The sequence below is a fragment of the Corvus brachyrhynchos genome, unplaced genomic scaffold, assembly GCF_000691975.1.
Source record: "Corvus brachyrhynchos isolate BGI_N302 unplaced genomic scaffold, ASM69197v1 scaffold167, whole genome shotgun sequence".
Lineage (NCBI taxonomy): Eukaryota > Metazoa > Chordata > Aves > Passeriformes > Corvidae > Corvus > Corvus brachyrhynchos.
This window is the reverse complement of record NW_008239547.1, coordinates 1700115-1713542: the sequence shown is the minus strand read 5'-3', so window position 1 is coordinate 1713542 and position 13428 is coordinate 1700115. Positions and strand designations below refer to the sequence as shown.

The 13428-nt window shown below is 38.1% G+C and overlaps 1 protein-coding gene across 7 annotated transcripts in view; it reads right to left on the bottom strand.

The window, feature by feature from the left end:
* Positions 1–13428, bottom strand: part of ARMC3 (armadillo repeat containing 3) — a 64851-nt gene extending 51423 nt beyond the window's left edge. For 5 of the 7 annotated variants that reach the window (XM_017741560.1, XM_017741566.1, XM_017741563.1 and 2 more), the window contains exons 1-3: positions 13342–13428; positions 6693–6736; positions 1519–1567 (exon numbers count right to left, since the gene is read on the bottom strand). In XM_017741560.1, coding sequence (XP_017597049.1) covers positions 1519–1566 — 48 coding nt within the window. In that variant the 5' untranslated portion in view covers position 1567; positions 6693–6736; positions 13342–13428. Of the gene's footprint in view, positions 1–1518; positions 1568–2563; positions 2626–6692; positions 6737–13341 lie in introns of all 7 variants that reach the window. The other 2 variants (XM_017741561.1, XM_017741562.1) reach the window with 2 other exon arrangements.

Here is a 13428-nt window from a genome sequence, read left to right as displayed (position 1 = left end):
CTTTCCAATTCATTCCTTTTTGATAGTTTTACTGACTTTTTCTGAGTATTCACAGGTTACTGTAGAACCTAGTAGGCGGTACCACACTTTTCTCTAGAAAATCTAATGGTATCTTTTGGATATAAAAATTGTGGTGCTGCATCTGATTTTCTAGCTATTTACTGAAAAAGTCAACTTTTATTACTTCAGTTCACATGTATGACTTAAATGTGTCGTCGTGCCTTTCAAACCTTTTCTTAGACTGCAAAGATACTTAGTTCTAATTCTTCAGACCCGTTTTAATTAGACTTATCCACATACACCTTCTTTGTGACTCCTGGGTTTCGAGATTATTTTATACAGATCTAAGTTATGTTGAGGTTTTATGCAATTTTCTTTCATAAGGATTTATTACTGATTGAAGGTTATGAATTACATTGGTAATATTCACCCTTCCACAGAACAGCTGGGTAAACCTGATGTCAACTGCTATGTCTCAAGGACATCATGGCTATTGGATATTACTGTCTTAGTCAAAACTATGCTTATTTAATATTGAAATTGTAATGTAGTTTTTGCTGACTAACTTTTCTGTGATCTTTGAAAAAGCTCTTGCAGTACTACAACTCTTTGGACATAAATCCATTGGTTTTTTTAAAACAGTGTACTGAACTTTGCATTTAGTGGGACTCATTGAGGGAGTGGAACTCCCTCTGTGGGACTTGTTGAGGTCCCCATTTTCATTGATTTGGTTCTTATCTGACACAGAATTTATACTGTACTCTTTTCAATGTTTCTGTATTTCCCCTACTTCTTTCTGAATAAAACAATTAAACTTCAAAAAATAGTTATATTTTGAACAATTACCTTTTTGGGGGATCTCTTTGTACCTTGTTAATTTATAGAAACTCTTGAAAAGTGTGCTAGTGTCAGACCCTTAACCTCTACCTTTTGAAAAAAAAGTCACACTATCACCATTATTATATATTTGGCTTCAGCTCTTGTACTTTTCACTGTACTTCCAATGACAACAGAAAAACCTAAACTGCCTCTTAAGACTGTATATATTTGCAAAAGAGCCAGAGCATGTAGTATTATTCAAAATATTTGTCAAATTTAGTATCCAGTAAAAAACTATGCAGATCCATTTAGGCTTTTAACTCTTTCATCCTTAAAGAAAGAGAATGTCTTCACAGTTGAAAGGACAGGCAGATTTCAGGTTGCTCTTCTCCTTTCTCCTTTGATTTTTACAAAGAGAAAGCTAACACTGTTTTTCAAATAAAAAGAAGCCTGGATTGTTTCATACATAACTGTATTCAATGCCTGCCAAAGACAACAATCTCTACAAAGAACTACACATGCCCAGTCACTCTGGTTTGTATGCTGTCCAAGAAAAGCAGAAACAGAGTCATCTTTAAAAGCCATTTTTAGAATAATTAGGGTACACTAGGAAAATAAGGAACTATGTGAAGGATGGTAGAGCTGGGCCTGTAATTGTGTAATGTTTATTTTATAGCACATAGCAGTTTATAAACTTACCACATCCTTGGGTGGAGACTCTGCTTCCTTCTTTACTTTTTTACCCATTCTAAAAACAAACAAACAAAAAAAATAAAAGCAGACAAACAAACTCCCTTCTGTGTTTTAGGAACCAGCTTACCAGTGATTTAGGAAAGCTTGTACGACAGACTTTCTTATTCATTTGACCCACCTGATCAGTCTGAAGATTTCTTTGACATACTAATTTCTATATAGAAAGCAGTCCCTCTTTCTAACATTAGTACACATATAGTAAAATACATCTGCCAACAACATACATAGCTAAAAAGGTCTGAGACATCACAGGCTCAGGCTCTAATGTGGTACAAATATATAGAACATCCCTTTCTGTAAATTAGCTTTATATGCATCTATAAATCATATATGAACTTGAAAGTCCTTTTAGGGTATTTCCCCATGTCTGTCTATACGTTCTATGTCAGCAAACATTCCATACAACTGCAGAATGTACAAATAAGTTCTACCTTGAAAACATGGTTCAAATACAACTCTAATTATTTTTTCCTATTTCACAGGAGACAAAAATCAGGTCCACAGGTTCTGCACAGTATAAATTTCACTGACTTTAAAAAGTTACATTTATTTACACAAAGTTCAGCTTGTCTTTCTTTTTTTTATTTTTTTGTATTAGCACATGTGCATATAACCAAGAAGACCAAGATAGCAGCTTCTGAAGCATATGGATGTAATACCTCATGTGGACCTAATTTCGTGCGGCTTGCAAAACTTCAGCAGAGCCTTCCAGTTAAGGTACCAGCAAAAGTAAAGGGCAACGTGAGCCACTAGCACTAGCTATACATAGAACATAACCCAAGTTATGCCAAACTGAAGTTTAACACCGTGTAAAAGTGAAACGTGCACTGTTAGTATCCCCTGTTAATTCCTCGGTTAGTTCTCAAAGGGAGACCACACATTCACCCTCAGCCAGGGTTTACTGAGAGCCTCCCCCTCGTATAAGAGATTGTTTTCTAGTGCAACATGACTTGTAGCCTGGCTGGTTACAAAAGTCAAGGTTACTGTTTACCGTGTTCAAAAAAAATTTGGAGCTCTTCTTGAATTTTCCAGCTACTGTTCCTCTACCAGCCTCTACAAATGAAGTGTAACACATCGGTAATGAAAGCAGTTGATAAGCATATCCTAAAAACAGATCTGAAATTTAAAACTTCACAGGCAGGTCACTAATTACAGTTTGGAGAGGAAGATCCATACAACCAAAGATTTTTCAGCTCCAATCTGCTTTACCCTTGTGCATCTGTACATACACACATTTGAACCACACACATGCGAATTCAGTGTTTCAGAAAGCACAGCTTTGGCCAGAGACAAATTCACTTTATATAAGGAAAAGCATAAGGACAAAATACCAACAGTATATTCAACAATTGTGATGGATACACTACCTTCTGATTTATGCAGTCACTGTAGAAAGTAAGAATCATGCATACATACAAGAATCAGATTTAGACAGATATTGAGGAAATCTGGGTCATTTAAACTGCGCTAAATCTTGGTATGGAGATATGGACACTTATTTAGAATCACTCAGATCAGCTCAATTCATTTCAGATATAAATTAAGCTGCAGTCATAAAAGGCAATTTTAATTCTGAGTGAGTTTAATTAAGTTTAAACCAAATAATTTTAAAAGTTAATTGATGTAAAATTATTTATATAATGTTATATAATTAATGTTCTCAGATTCAAATTATGTATCTATTTCAAGACCAAGAATAACTAAGCCTTTTAATGGGAAATATTTCTTCATTCTGTATAAAAGCACCCAACTTCTGAGCATATTTTAAAGAAACTTTTAGGTATTTCTAAGTGTTCAGAAATAGTCGTTCCTTACAAAATTTCATTAAAAAAGCAGTGTAATCTGTAGCAACAAGTAGAGAGAACAGGTCAATTACTTTACTGTGGATTATGCCCCTCAGTCTGTTTCTTTGCTACAATTACTAGTCTAGATTTCAAGGTATTCTGCCATCAAATGTTGGTGTAAGCTTTGTTTCCATAAAGCTCTCTGTATTCAGTGGTCATTCTCTGACTTGAGGGAATGACGGACATGGAATTCTTTGGCTCACTGATAATTAAAAATGTGTTTTCTGCATTGATCTGTAATTATCACTGACAATCAATGTGTACAGGTATTGAAAGGCTACTGATCCATAAAAGAGCTTCTTTATTCAAATCCCTTTCTCTCCAAGATAACTGCATGTTGTCTTTTTCACAGTAGGTTTACAGTATACCTATCTTTGATTCTCAGTTTACCAATCTAAATATTTAGAATTTGGAAAACAATTGTAGTAGGGCTTAAATTTTTATATCTATCAAATGCTGGCTTAATGTCACCTGAAAAACGTATTTTAGAAATGAAAACTATTCACTAGTAATTATGTGTAATTAAATTAATTCCTAGAGAAATTGGCTGCTCATGGCTTGGATGGGTTAACACTTTGCTGGGTACAAAACTGTCAGGAAGCCAGGCCCAGAGGGTGTTGGTGAATGGAGTTACATCCAGCTGGTGCCTGGTCACCAGTGCTGTTCCCCAGGGCTTGGTGCTGGGACCAGTTCTGTTTAATATCTTCATCAGTGATCCAGATGGGGGGATCAAGGGCACCCTCAGTCAGTTTGCAGACACACTGAGCTGGGTGGGAGTGTTCATCTGCTGGAGGGCAGGAAGGCTCTGCACGGGGATCTGGACAGGCTGGATTGATGGGGAGAGGCCAGAGCTCTGAGGTTCAACAAGGCCAAGTGCCTGTGCCTGCCCTTGGGTCACAACAACCCCTGCAGTGCTACAGGCTGGGGACAGAGTGGATGGAAAGATGCAAGCTGGAAAAGGACCTGGGGGTGCTGGTCAACAGCAGCTGAACATGAGCCAGCGAGTGCCCAGGTGGCCAAGAGGCCAATGGCATCCTGGCCTGGATCAGCAACAGTGTGGCCAGCAGGACCAGGGCAGTGATCGTTCCCCTGTACTTGGCACTGGTGAGGCCACACCTCAAATCCTGGGTCCAGTTTTGGGCCCCTCACTATATGAAAGGGGGAGGTGAAGAAATTGAGGTGCTAGAGTGAGTCCAGAGCAGGGCAACAAAGCTGGTGAAGCCTCTGGAGCACGAGTTTGATGAGGAGCAGCTGAGAGGGTTCAGCCTGGAAGAGACTAAGGGGGACCTTACTGCTCTCTGCAACTGCCTGAAAGGAGGATGTACTGAGGTGGGGGTTGGTCTTTTCTTCCACATAACAAGCAATACAGCAAGAGGAAATGGCCTCAAATTGTGCCAGAGGTGGTTTAGATTGGATATTAGGAAATATTTCTTCACCAAAATGGTTGTCAAGCATTGAAACAGTCTGCCCAGGAAAGTGCTTGAGCCACCAGTCCTGGAGGTATTTAAGACATGGTGCTTAGGGACCTGGCTTAGTGGTGGGCTTGGCAGTGTTAGGTTAACAGCTGGACTTGTTGATCTTAAAGGTCTTTTCCAAACTAAACGATTCTATGTTTCTAAATCTTGAAGAGAAAATAATATTCTCATTTAAGTAATATCCTCTACTTCATGTCCTCTACATTTCTAGAATCATAGGAGCATGCCTTTTCTACATATGTTTTTTGAGATTAAAGGCTTGATTGTTTGAAATCATGTAGAGCTAGTGGTAATAAAGTACTTTGACCTAACAGATGTAGCCAATACATAGCCAAGCAATCTATGAAGTTATCATTCTATGCTACTTCCTGTCCTTCACCTGGAATTTATTGCCTCAGTGGTAGACAAACTAGTTTGCTTTACTTTACTCTGACCCAGTTTTAGTGCAGTGGTGCAATCAGGTGTTGTCTCTCAAGCAGCAGGACAGTCATTATGTCTAACTAAATCCTCATTCCAAAACCACAATCCCCAAAGCTCTCCCTCAGCTCTGGCTATTCTTAGTGCCTTAGCTCAGTAGGCACTTTTCTGTTTCACTCTGAACTTCATTAGGACCTCCAGCTTTCCCACAGGACCAAAACCACTCCAGTGTGAGTATCCTAAGATAAACCCATATCCGGAATCTATGAGTAGTGTCCATTTAACTAAACTAAGCATCAGCACTGAAGTTAATCACTCTGCTTGATAATGGATGGAGATACAGTCAACATATTCAATAGCCCTTAAGGCAGATTCATCCTAAAGGAGGTATCTAAAATGGAATACCACCTTAAAAATAACTACTTTTTCCTTGGACCAAAACCAGAGTCTAGAGTTGTTAGCTCATGTATTTACATTTACATTGACATCTAAGTTTGTGAGCTAAGTTTATTACCCCATTTCTCCACATGAATCCACATGCCAGGATAGGTCTGGCAGACACTATCATAGCAGAGTGAACATTAGCAGAACCGGGCATACAACAAAACACAGCCACCTTGTCTTTTTTGAAATGGCTGCAGGAACAGGAACATCTCCAGTAAAATCTTTAAGACCAGAACATTGTCCCTGTAAGTGGAAAATGATTTTGAGGAAGGTCACAAATGTGGATTTTTTGGTTCAAAGTGGAACTCTCTAACTTCTTGACTATTTTATCAGGAACTGCCATCTCTGCCATGTCAAATAAAATACGGAAAATTTATTTACTTTTTGAAATAGTTGCAGCAGATGCCTGCTTAGAGGAGCAGATTCCAAGTACTAGATCATAAGATAACGATGGCCCTGATCCCTGTACTTATTTATTTTTACTGTCATGCTTTAATGTGAATAGTTTCTTTTCTCAGTGTGAATAGTTTCTTAGATTGCAAATCTGAGATACCCACTTATTTCTAGTCACTGCACTGTTTTTTTTAAAAAAAAACACAAGATGATGGCTAGCAAGTGAGCTTTAACAAAAAAAAGAATCTATAAATCGTACTTTGAAGTATGAGGAAAGTCTTCTGATTGTTTTTCTGTTTGAAATACTGAAGTCTTATAAATACTTCCTTTACACTATTAGAGTCCTGTTGAATACTCTTAAAGAACATAGTTATTTTCTGGTTTTATATCAGACAATGCATTTAGAAAACACTACCTGTTCCATCTGCATCTTCTGTTTTCTAAAACTTTAAATAACAGATGCAATAACCTAGGACTCTGCACATACTGCAAGAGCTGAGACAAAGAACAGGAATAAGTCAAAGGCACAGCCAGCTGTGGAACTTACCTCTGAGTCAAGGAATCAAAGGTCTCTTCTGAGAGCAATCACCCCTGTAGAAAACCAGTGCAAAGAGAAGGATTTAGAAATAGCTTCTAACCAGTTGTTTATCACATGATCCACTTTTCAAATTAACAGTGAAATGCTTTAAGGCAGTCTGAATCTGTGTTACTACAACCTAGCCACGATTTTCAGGTTCTTACTGAAAATGATGCACAAGTGAGATTCGTTTTGCCTTACAGGTGAGAATAACATAATGTCAATTTAGCTAAGTTTAAGTGAAGTCTGGCTGCTCATTTTTGTCTCACAGAAACTATTTTTTTCTTGTGGTAACAGTGAAAATTGCCTATAAATCGGTCATTATCATTGATTATTTCAATTGATTTTTGTATGGACATTCTAGTACTGCTGCCTTCCAATGCAGTCAAAATACAATCATATCATCAGCAGACAATCTCACTCCTTTCTTGATCCTCCTCATCATTCTCAGATAACTTCATCTTAATTAAGAGGACAATGTGGAATAGTCTTGAAACTCCTTCCCTTCTCCCGAATTCTTCTTTCATCTTTTTTTCTACCCAACTCCTTAAATATGGATCAACAGGATCCCCTTTCCCTGTATTGTAATGACAGGGCAAGCATCAGCACACTGTTAAAAAACTTGGCTTCATATAATAAGAAAGTTAAAAAGAGATAGCAGGTCCAATTTAATATTCAGTTCCTGCAGATATGAATCTATGGGCCACATGAAAATAATACATTATATGAGAGATAATTAAGTCAAGGCCTTTGAATTTGCCCACTGTTTTATCTGTGTCCACGTGTCTATTTGTCAAAAGAATGATGAGGAAGTTCCACCTGAATATGAGGAAGAGCTTTTCCATTCTGCAGGTGACCAAGCACTGGAACAGATTGCCCAGAGAGCTTGTGGAGTCTCCCTCACTGGAAAGATTCAAGAACCATCTGGATGCAATCCTGTGCAATGTGGTCTAGGATGGCCCTCCTTGAGCAGGGAGGTTGGACCAGAGCCACTGTGGCCCCTTCCAACCTGATCCACCCTGTGATTCTGTGCTTCTGTGAATAAGAACAGTCTTCCACATGGCTGAACATTATCCAGCCTCCAGAATGACAACACACAAATGTTTCTGATAAATGCATGAAACTAATCCCAGAAGTCAGATTTCCTCCATCTGTTGCAGGGTTTCTATTTCCCTAAAGTACCAAGGTTTAGATCTCCTAAAGTTTTTATGTTCTTCCTAACAATAGTAGCTATTTTTACTGTCCACATAAATGCCTAATCCTTTTACTCTTCATTCTTAGTCAGACATGCTACAGCACAGGTCCAATTCTCAAGTGTATTGTATAAGGAATTATTCCTTAGACTTAAAAATATGTAAATAGTTTAAATGTGTTATTCAATTCAACACAATAACCCTTCGTTCTTGTATTACAACTTTAGTTAACAGATGCCTTAACTTGATCTTTTTTACCTTCCTTTATAACTCACTGTACATTCTGATTTACCTCCTTTCTAAGCCGTCTTAATTATTTTTTCCATATAGCTTTTCCAGACATGTATGTTTCCTGTCTCAGAGTCCCTCTGTGACTGCTAAATCTTTCTCAGATATGACATACCTAACCAGAAATATCATAATCAATTCTAGAACACTACTGACTTATTTGAGTGACATTGTAACTTTCAGAGTATTTATTTTTACCCAGTTTCCTCAGTGAAGATTTTCATTAAGTTATCCACATATGGTAAACAGTTCATTTTCTCAGTCAATCACAATTAATTTAAATTTACTACTGAAGAGTATATTGTTCCAAGTATTCCTGACAGTATAAATTACATTGCTTTCATCAACAATGAATTTTATTTGTCATGGTGTTACCAGTTCACCCAACTGCAGAAGAGCTCTCAGAAGTTTCTACAAGTCTTCTTTAGTTGTAACAAATTATTTTATCTCACCAGAAAATTTTTATTTCTCTATGTTATTGCTCATTTCCAAATTATAATGAACATATTAAATAACAACAGACCTAGGATCTATCCTTGGAGAATCCAAGCTGTGACAAGCTTAATCGAGGAGATTTTTAGAAATTATGTGTGTGATTCCAAATGTCTGAGAGGCACAGTGAAATCCCTCATCCCATGAGAAAGAAAAATTGACTTAATCTAAACCAAATGAGAGACAGTAGTTACACAACCATTATCTGAGCTATAATAGCAGGACACTTCCATTCAGAAGGCAAAGATGGTCTGACTTAGGAAGAAGTACTAGTAAAAAATTAAAGACACTCCTAATATTTTAGCCAGCTGTGAAAACCTACATGTCTTAAAATGAATGCCTTCTCCTGGCCATTTCACAGGGACATAGGGGGAAAGGGACATTCTGAACGAGTGGACTTGTCCCCCTCCCCATCACAACCATGGCATCATGTTAATCCCACTTATAACACCATCTTAAAAACCTTAGGTTTTTTTCCCACCTCTCTCATTAAAAAGTTGTCCCACAAGCCAATTGCTAAGAGCATCAGAGAACTTTTTTTAATTTTTAATTTTCAGTCTACAGTTTACTATATATGTGTCATGTCTGATCATTTGTCAATTACTTTCTTTGCTGGCATGTATGAAAATACTATTTATAGTAACTATTTATACTATACAATATATATTTACTGTATTCTATATATACTATATAGTACGTTATATAAATTCCACATATATTTACATATATAGAATCAGAATACATTTAGAATCATAGAACGGCTTGGTTGGAAGAACCTTTAAAGATTATCTCATTCCAACCCTGCTGCCATGGGCAAGGACACCTTTGACTAGACCAGGTCACTCAAAGCCCTATCCAACCTGGCCTTGAACACTTCCAGTGATGGATCCACAACTTCTCTGGCAACTTATTCAAATGTCTCACCACCCTCTGAGTAACTATCTAACCTAAATCTACCCTCTTAGATTTTAAAGCCATTCCCCTATGTCCTATCACTACATGCCATTGTAAAAAGTTCCTCTCCAGCTCTCCTGTGGGCCTGTTCTAGGTACTGGAAAGTGCTCTAAGGTCTCCACTGAGCCTACTCTCCAGGCTGAAAACCACCAACTCTCTCAACCTGTCTGCATAGGAGAGGTGCTCCAACCCTCTGATCACGCCCTTCCTCTATCTGAAGACAACAAACATATCCCCACTCAGTTTTCATTTTGTTAAAGAATTCTAATTTCCCCCAAAAAATGATTCCTTATTTCCCACATAGACTCATAGAATATGCTGAGTTGGAAGGGACCCATCAGGATCATCGACTCCTGGCCCTGCACAGAACCATCCCCAAGAGTCACACCGTGTGCCCGACAGTGTTGTCCAAATGCTTCATGAACTCTGTCAGGCTTGATGCTGTGACCACTTCCCCCGGGAGCTGTTCCAGTTCCCAACCACCCTCTGGTTGAAGTAACTTTTCCTAATATCCAATCTAAATCTCCCTTGACACACCTTGAGACAATTCCCTTAGGTCCTGTCACTGGTGACCACAGAAAAGAGATCAGTGCCTGACCCTCCACTTCCTCCTGTGAGGAAGCTGTAGACTCCAATGAAGTCTCCTCCTGGTCTCCTTCAGGCTGAACAAGACAAGTGACCTCAGCTGCTCCTCATATGGCTTCCTCTCCAGACCCTTCACCATCCTCATGGTCCTCCTCTGAACACTCTCCAATAGTTTAATATCTTTTCTACATTGTGGCACCCAGAATTGCCCCCAGCACTCGAGGTGAGGCCACCCCAGTGCAGAGCAGAGCGGGACAATCCCTCCCTTGCCCGGCTGGTGATGCTGTGCCTGATGCCCCCCAGGACACGCTTGGCCCTCCTGGCTGCCAGGGCACTGCTGCCTCATGTTCAACCTGCCATGGACCAGGACCCCCAGGTCCCTTTCCTAGTCTGCACATACATCCAGGGTTGTCCCATCCCTGACACTTGACCTTGCTAAATTTCACGTCTGGTGATTGCCCAATCCCCTAATTAGTCCCGATCTTTCCACAGGGCCTCTTTTAATTTAAGTAATTACAGAAATATGTATCTAAATTCAACCAGAATGTTTGAAGACTTATCTACATAAAAAGATGTTCAAAAAAGGGGCCTCACAAACTTCCTGAAGACACATGCTGTTGACTGAAGTGTTCAGATTGCTTTAGAAAGAAAAATCATGTCCCAGCAGCATCTTATTCATTGAAAACTTTTTAATAAAAATTGTAAAACATTATAATGATTATATCACACAGTAAAATTTTATGGATTAGTCAGGCTTTTAACAAATAAAAATCCTAAATGGAACCCAAAAAGAATGTTTATCCTCATCTCTATTTTAATTCATAATATTATATATACATATAATTTTAATACATATAATGTTAAAATATATTTTATATATGTAATAGTCTCTGTCTATTGTAAGGATGCAAAACTGCAACCTTAATCAAAGGATTTCTCACACTGCACATACTGAAACCCTACGTTCTTTCCTGCCTCGGTAAAAAAGTTTACCACTGAAAATACGTCGTTTATACATGTACAAGCAAAAGAGCAAGAAGAGACATGGCCATGTGTCACCATCTGGATAACAAAAGTATAGTTGAAGAGTATGAACTGTTTTTCAGAAAATGAAGTTATTTTAAACAGTATAAATAAGTTCTGAAAAATGGCTGTGATGGGACATAATGAAACCAATGAAAGAGTTTCTGCTGTAAGGGGGACTTAACTTTAAAAAAAAAAAGACAACAACCACAAAACACATAAAAACACACACACATGAATTTTGAGTGAAGAACACCACAACATAAGTAGAACCCCAGGAAATGAGATAAACTCTAAGTTTAGCCCTTACTTTTCCAAGACCTTGTAAGAATACAGGGATATGGAAACTGATTCTATTGATAATTTTCTCTTCAAAGAAATATATTGACTGTTTCCTTTTCTGAATTTTTGCATTAGAAAGATCATCCTCAAAAGTGTTTTTTAAGTCAACCTTTTGAAAACATGGATGACCTCTGCTGAACACCGCATCCCAGATGAAGCCTCTCCTGTCTTGTACAAAATTGTACTCATATTTCTTAGTCGACAAGGGAAATGTCTCAGATGTGTTATTATGTTCATGATTTTTATGGTTGTATCTGCAAGAGTAGCCCTATTGTTTAATTTTAACTGCTCATTTACCAGACTTTATTGTGTTAACAGTAAAAAAAAAAAAAAAAGAAGACATTTGTGGCAGTTTAAGGTAAATATGCAGGTAGCAGGTTTGCAAACATAACTGCAGCAATGGATATATAAGCCCATGTTGGCATCCACTGTGTTAGAGTAATATTAGATAATCAGAAAATGGCAACATGATAAAAATCACAGAAATTAAAGGAAATTTAAAAAGAAAATGTTGCTTCCATCAATAAATGTGAAAGTGATCTTGCCTACTGTCAATGAACAATAGAAAGCAGATGTCTTTACCTTGCATAAGTACCAGACTATCTCATATAGATGATCATTTCAGATAACCAAAGAGATTTTAAAAAAGTTCTGTACAACAGACGATGCTTCTCTACCAGCTGACCCATATTTTGCTTTGAAATTCTCATCTACAAAAGTCCCAAAACCTTTGAAATATTAATAAATGACGTGAGGTTTTCCCCCTAAAAGCCTAATCACCTGTGACTGTTCTTTCAGAGAAAACTTCTGTATGCAATTGGGTTTTTATATTCTTATCTCTGATCTACAGGATTTTAGATTTCATACCTTTCACGTTACTGTCACACAAAAATTCCACGTCTCACCTGAAGTGAACTGTTTTTTTTTCTTTTTCCATATTATCTGTCTAGATTTTTAAATAAAATTATTTTTCCTCTACCATCTAAGTTTCCTTATGGCAGGTCCACTGCAGTTTCTTGGTTCCCAGTTCACATCTAAAAATACTGGTACAGTTATCCTCTATTGAATGTGTCCACCCATACCTTATCCTACCTTTGCTGACACCAGTTCCTAAATCCCCAGTTTCTAGTATAAAATAGTGCCAGGAGCCCTTCAGTGCAGGATATTCTCTGTCTGGGTTTAAATTTTATTTATGTTCCCACTGATACACTTTAGCTGTTATTAAACACCACAATTTTAATATAAATCTTGCAATTGTCACTGCTTTTCTTGAAGGGGTAGATGCCCCTATCATGAAGACAGTAAGTTTTTAGTGGGCTTTTTGGTTGTTGTTAGAGGAAACACCAATGTATGCCTTCTAAAATTATAGAATCTTAGAATAATGGTTGGAAGGTGATCTTGAAGAACATCTAGTTCCAACCCCCCGGGCATGGGCAGGGGACACTTTCAACTAGACCAGGTTGCTCAGAGCCCCATCCAACCTGGCCTTGAACACCTCCAGGGATGAGATACCCACAGCTTCCCTGGACAACCTGTTCCAGTGCCTCCAGCACCCTCACAGTAAAGATTTTTTCCCCAATATCTAGTCTAAACCTACTCTCTCCGAATTTGAACCCATTCCCCCTTGTCCTGTCACTACATGCCCGTGTAAATAGTCTTGCTCCATCCTTTCTGGTACCTGGAATGATACTACCAATTAAAAAAAGAATTTTTTAAAAAATTCTTGGAAAACTTTAACTTACTACGTTGAAGGTCTACAGACACGTGGCCCTCAGTTCACTGACAAGCACTAAGGAGCCAGACCCACCGGCAGCCGGGGCACGGCCCGA